Source organism: Palaemon carinicauda, chromosome 29 (assembly GCF_036898095.1).
Source record: "Palaemon carinicauda isolate YSFRI2023 chromosome 29, ASM3689809v2, whole genome shotgun sequence".
In the NCBI taxonomy this organism is placed as follows: Eukaryota; Metazoa; Arthropoda; class Malacostraca; order Decapoda; family Palaemonidae; genus Palaemon; species Palaemon carinicauda.
The window spans coordinates 39,235,806-39,240,805 of NC_090753.1; the positions used below are offsets into that span (position 1 = coordinate 39,235,806).

Below are 5,000 nucleotides of genomic sequence, written 5' to 3' on the forward strand. Positions count from 1 at the left end.
TGTAATCACTCAAGTTATCCCTCATAAATTTAAAATACCACCACCAACAAAAATATTATTCTTTTTGTCTGCTTCACTTGTTGTTTTAACCACTTTTAATTACCTCTTTTAATTACCTCTCCAATCCAGCAGGATCTTAATTAAACACTAAAGACTATCCGTAATTTAATACTTAAATAAATAAACTTAAATTCCAATATAATTACTTTCACACGTAATATCACAAAACACGAAAACAATTATAATAAATAAAAGAAAGAGATGTTTTCAACACTGCACTGAGTAGTTCTCTAAAGAAAAACACAAATTACAAGTGCAAGGAAGGCTAATAAATGCAAATATCTGTATGACTAAGTTAAGGAAAAGAAACCAAGGATAATGTAGAATAGTTAACATAACTGATAATAGATGGCGTTGAACATTAAACACCCGATAATATCATATTTACATTAATAATTTTTACAGTTTTTTCTAATAATTATGACGTTCCGTCATAGATCCTCCCCCCAAAGAGCATCCTACTTAGGATGGCTGGGATGAGAAATATCAGGAAGTCTGGATAATGCGTCGGCAATTTTGTTTTGATGTCCTAGGATCGCTCGGAGCTCAAGATTATATCTTGTGAGATAGTACGACCAACGTAACAATTTGTCGTTCAGTAGTCGTGATCTATCCAGGAAGGTTAAAGGTCGATGATATGTATAGACAATGACCTTGTGGTTGCATTCTAAATATGGAGCAAAGGGACGAAGAGCAGCTATGATGGCAAAAAGCTCCTTTTCTATGGTTGCCCATCTAATTTGTGAACCTTTGAATGAGCCTGAGAAATAAGATACTGGAAACAAGTAGTCCAGTGGCGGCTCATCTCCAGACTTGTAAGCTGATGACATCTGTAGTAGTACTGCACCGTATCCCGAATTGCTTGCATCTACCTGGAGTAAAAAATCTTGATTGAAATTTGGGGCTTTAAGAAGGGGTTTAGATATAAATACTCTTCTCAAATTATTAAAGAGCTGTTGATGCTTTTCTTCCCAATAAAAAGAGATCTTTGGAGATGTTAAATTATATAAAGACGCAGTGATTTCAGAGTAATTCTTAATAAAGCGAGAATAGTATGAATTCATTCCTAGAAATGATTTTAACTCTTTCTTGTTTGTTGGAATTGGATAATCAAGTATACTTGCAATGTTGACGTCTTTGGGCATTATACTTCCACCTCCGAAGGTATGCCCCAGATAAGTTACCTTAGCTCTCCCAAAAGCACTCTTGGCCAAATTAACCGTTAACCTTGAAGATCTGAAGCGATGGAAGAGTTCTTCAAGGGTCTGTAGGTGTTCGTCCCAGTCGTCACTAGCTACCACCACGTCATCCAGATATACGTATGTGTCGTTCATATTTCTTATTACCTCTGACATCATCCTTTGAAAGGTGGCAGGAGCATTAGTTAAACCAAATGGCATGACCTTATAAGAGAATAACCCAAATGGAGCTATAAATGATGAGATTTCTTTAGCTGATTGAGTTAGAGGTACTTGGTAATAGCCTTTCATTAAGTCTATCCGTGTTAGAATTTTCTTATTACCAATGCTATCAAGGATATCATTGATTCTAGGTAATGGGAATGAATCTTTTACAGTTACCTTATTTAACTTACGATAATCAGTACAGAGTCTTAGTTGATTATTAGGTTTAGGTACTAGGAGACAGGGTGAAGCCCATGGTGAAGTGCTTGGTTCTGCAAGGTCATTATCTAGTAAATACTGTACCTCTTGTTTCAACGAGTCCAACTTCTTGCCTACCATACGGTAGTATGTCTGGCGTATGGGAGTAACAACTGACTCGATGACGATGTCATGTTGAATGGTTTGACTTCTCTGCAAACTGTCAGAACATACATCATGAAACCTGGAGAGCAATTGTGATAGTAATTTTCTCTGAGAAGATGGTATTCCCGTAAAATAACTGGGCAAGGATTTTAGAATTTGACTGTTGGTGTTGTCTTTCCAGTTGATTAGTTGATCATCTTCAGGGAGATCCAGGAGCAATTCTGAGGAAGATTCCTCCAGTGGTAGTATTTTCGCCTCAGGAGAAATTGAGAGATGACTTACCATTTGAGTAGGTGCTTGATATGCCTTCAACAAATTCACATGCACTAGTTGCTTTGATCGTCTACGAACAGGAGTAGAGAGAACATAGTTTACTTTAGAAATTCTTTGAAGCACTTTGTAAGGTCCCATAAATTTTTCACGTAAGGGGGAACCGGGTATGGGATGATATACAAGCACCTCATCTTCTGGCTGAAATACACGAAGCTTTGCCTTTTTATCATACAAGCGGGACATCTTCTCCTGGGAATGCAAAAGATTAGTATTAGCAAATACATGAAGTGATACAATTTTATCCTTTAGCTGCTGTAGATATGACAAAATGTTTGTAATCTCTTCTTCCTTGTTATGAATTAGATTTTCCTTCACCATACTGAGAGTGGTTCGGGGCTTTCTTCCGAACATTAATTCGAAAGGGGACACTCCAGTGGACTCTTGTGGTACACTTCTTATAATATACATCAGAAGATCTATATCTCTATCCCACTGTTCCGAAGTTTCCTGCATGTACTTCCGAAGAAGGTTTTTAATAGTTTGGTGAACTCTTTCTAGAGCACCGTTACTTCGGGGATGATAAGCAGAAGTATATATGTTATGAATATTGAATTCTCTCATAGCTTGTTGAAAAAGCTTACTAGTGAAGTTTGTGCCTCTATCACATTGCAATGTCTTTGGAAATCCATAGGTTGTGAAAATTTTGACAAGTTGATCAATTATAGTTTTAGCATTTATATTCTTTATTGGCACTGCTATGGGATATCTCGTTGTTGGGCAAAGAACAGTAAGTAAATACTCATTACCTTGCTTAGTCCTAGGCATTGGGCCAACACAGTCTATGATAATCCTCTCAAAGGGAAACTTTGGTACGGATATGGGCTGAAGATGGGGCTGGTGGAAGTCTCTCATTGGGTTTGCCAGTAGTCTGGCAATGATGACATGCTTTGATATATTGTTGAATGTCCTTCTTCATCCCAGGCCAGAAGAAGTCTTCAGCTAAGGTAGAGTGAGTCTTGTTGACCCCAAAGTGGTTCACATAAGAGTGGGCTAATTCAAGAAGAGCTGGAACTAGAGAGAGTGGTAGAACCAGTTGATGACAGTCAAACCATGTTGTGGTTGCTGGTGCTTTGGAGGACCTAAAATGTCGAAAAAGCAAATCATTATCAAGATAAAAGTAAGGAGTTTTGGGATGATCATCTGGCTCTGCAACTTTCTTCCAAAGATCCTTAAGGACAGGATCTTTATTTTGCAAGTCCTTGAAGTTTGATTTGGTCATATTTATAAGGTCTAATGTCTTCTCTACTCTATTTCCATTATCTATAACAATTGGTTTAATTGATGTAATTTGAATAACAGCATTATTTAATTTATTTGATTCATTTTCTATAAGAATATCAGGATCAGATACTACTGGATTAACAATGGCCCCTGTAAGATCATTACCAATTAAAAGCTGGATAGATGAACAAGGCAAAGGATCTCGTGAAACTGCAATCAAAACATTACCTTGATAGTAAGGACACTGTAAATTCACCTCTGCCAAAGGCATGGATTTGGTGGTACTGAGGTCTGAAACAGTAACATACTCATGTCTCAGTTTGAAGTCCTGTAAAGACAGAGCTACCACACTTTGGGAGGATCCTGTATCTCGTAACCAAGTAACTGGAATACCATTCACGGTACCTTTACAAGTAAAAGGTTTGAAGACGTCCCCATCAAGTTCTTGAGCAGCAACATGAAAAGTTTTCTTATTATCCTTCCTATTAGGGTTCGGAGAACTCTTTCCAACATCAGACTTCTTGCACGAAGGATTAGGACAGTTCTCTATGTGATGCCCTTCCTTCTTACAATAGGAACAATATGCTGTGGTTGATTGAGAAAAAGTACTCATTAAATGGTTTAAATGTTTTATGAATCAAGTAGTAATCATCAGCTAAACTGGCTGCTTTCAACAAGTTGGTTTCTCCCTTTTCAAGAATGAAAGTAGCAATGTTACTTGGCAATTTCCTAATAAACTCTTCCATTAGGATAAGATTTTTTAAGGATTCAAAATCTGAAACACCTGTCTTTTGCAACCATTTTGTAAATTGCCTAACTTTGTCATTGCAAAATTCAACAAAAGTTTGTGACGGCCTTTTGTAAAAGTGCCGGAACTGTTGCCGATAACCTTCAGCTGTGATAGCATAAGCATCCAAAAATGCCTTTTTAATCACATCATACTCCTTTACTTCAACCATCTGAGAGATTACATATGCTGCCTTGCCTTTGAACTGATTTCTGACAACCATTACCCATTGCTCCTGAGGCCACTTCAAGGTTTTAGCAGTGTCTTCGAACGTTGTAAAGAATACCTCTGGGTCCTTTTCATCAAAATCAGGAAGCAGCTTTTTAGCTTTGAGTATGTCGAACTTACTGGGTATCTCTCCATCAGTTTTCAGCTTAATCTGTATATTTGCTGACTTCTGTTCTTTTTGTATCTCTAGTTCAGCCAATTTACACTTGTGTTCATACTCTAATGCCAATAGTTGCTGTTGCTTTTGAAGTTCTAGTGCAGCCATTTTCTGTTTTTTTTTTGTTTTTTTTTTTTGCAATTGTAATTGAAGACGCAACTGTTCTATTTTCAGATCTATTCCAGGGGTGGCATATGCTCCAGTAAGGGAGCGCAACTCATCGATGTTCTCATCCTCTTCGAAGATTCCCTCATCTATGAAGAATTGCATGATTTTATCAATAATGACAGCTTTCACATATTTTGGATCGACCTCAAGATCACATCTCTGGGCTACAGACAATAATTCCTGTTTCTTGGCATAACGTAAATTCAAAATTTCTCCTTTTATATCGTTCATAAATTTCTCCAAATTTAACGACATTCTAAAGGATTACCAAAAGTAATGT

The 5,000-nt window shown here is 37.2% G+C and overlaps 1 protein-coding gene across 1 annotated transcript in view; it reads right to left on the minus strand.

The window, feature by feature from the left end:
* Positions 1-3,011, minus strand: part of LOC137622518 (uncharacterized) — a 13,615-nt gene extending 10,604 nt beyond the window's left edge. Inside the window, exons 1-2 of the mRNA XM_068353122.1 lie at positions 1,767-3,011; positions 523-1,463 (exon numbers count right to left, since the gene is read on the minus strand). Coding sequence (XP_068209223.1) covers positions 523-1,463; positions 1,767-3,011 — 2,186 coding nt within the window. The remainder of the gene's footprint in view (positions 1-522; positions 1,464-1,766) is intronic.
* Positions 3,012-5,000: the final 1,989 nt, after the last annotated feature.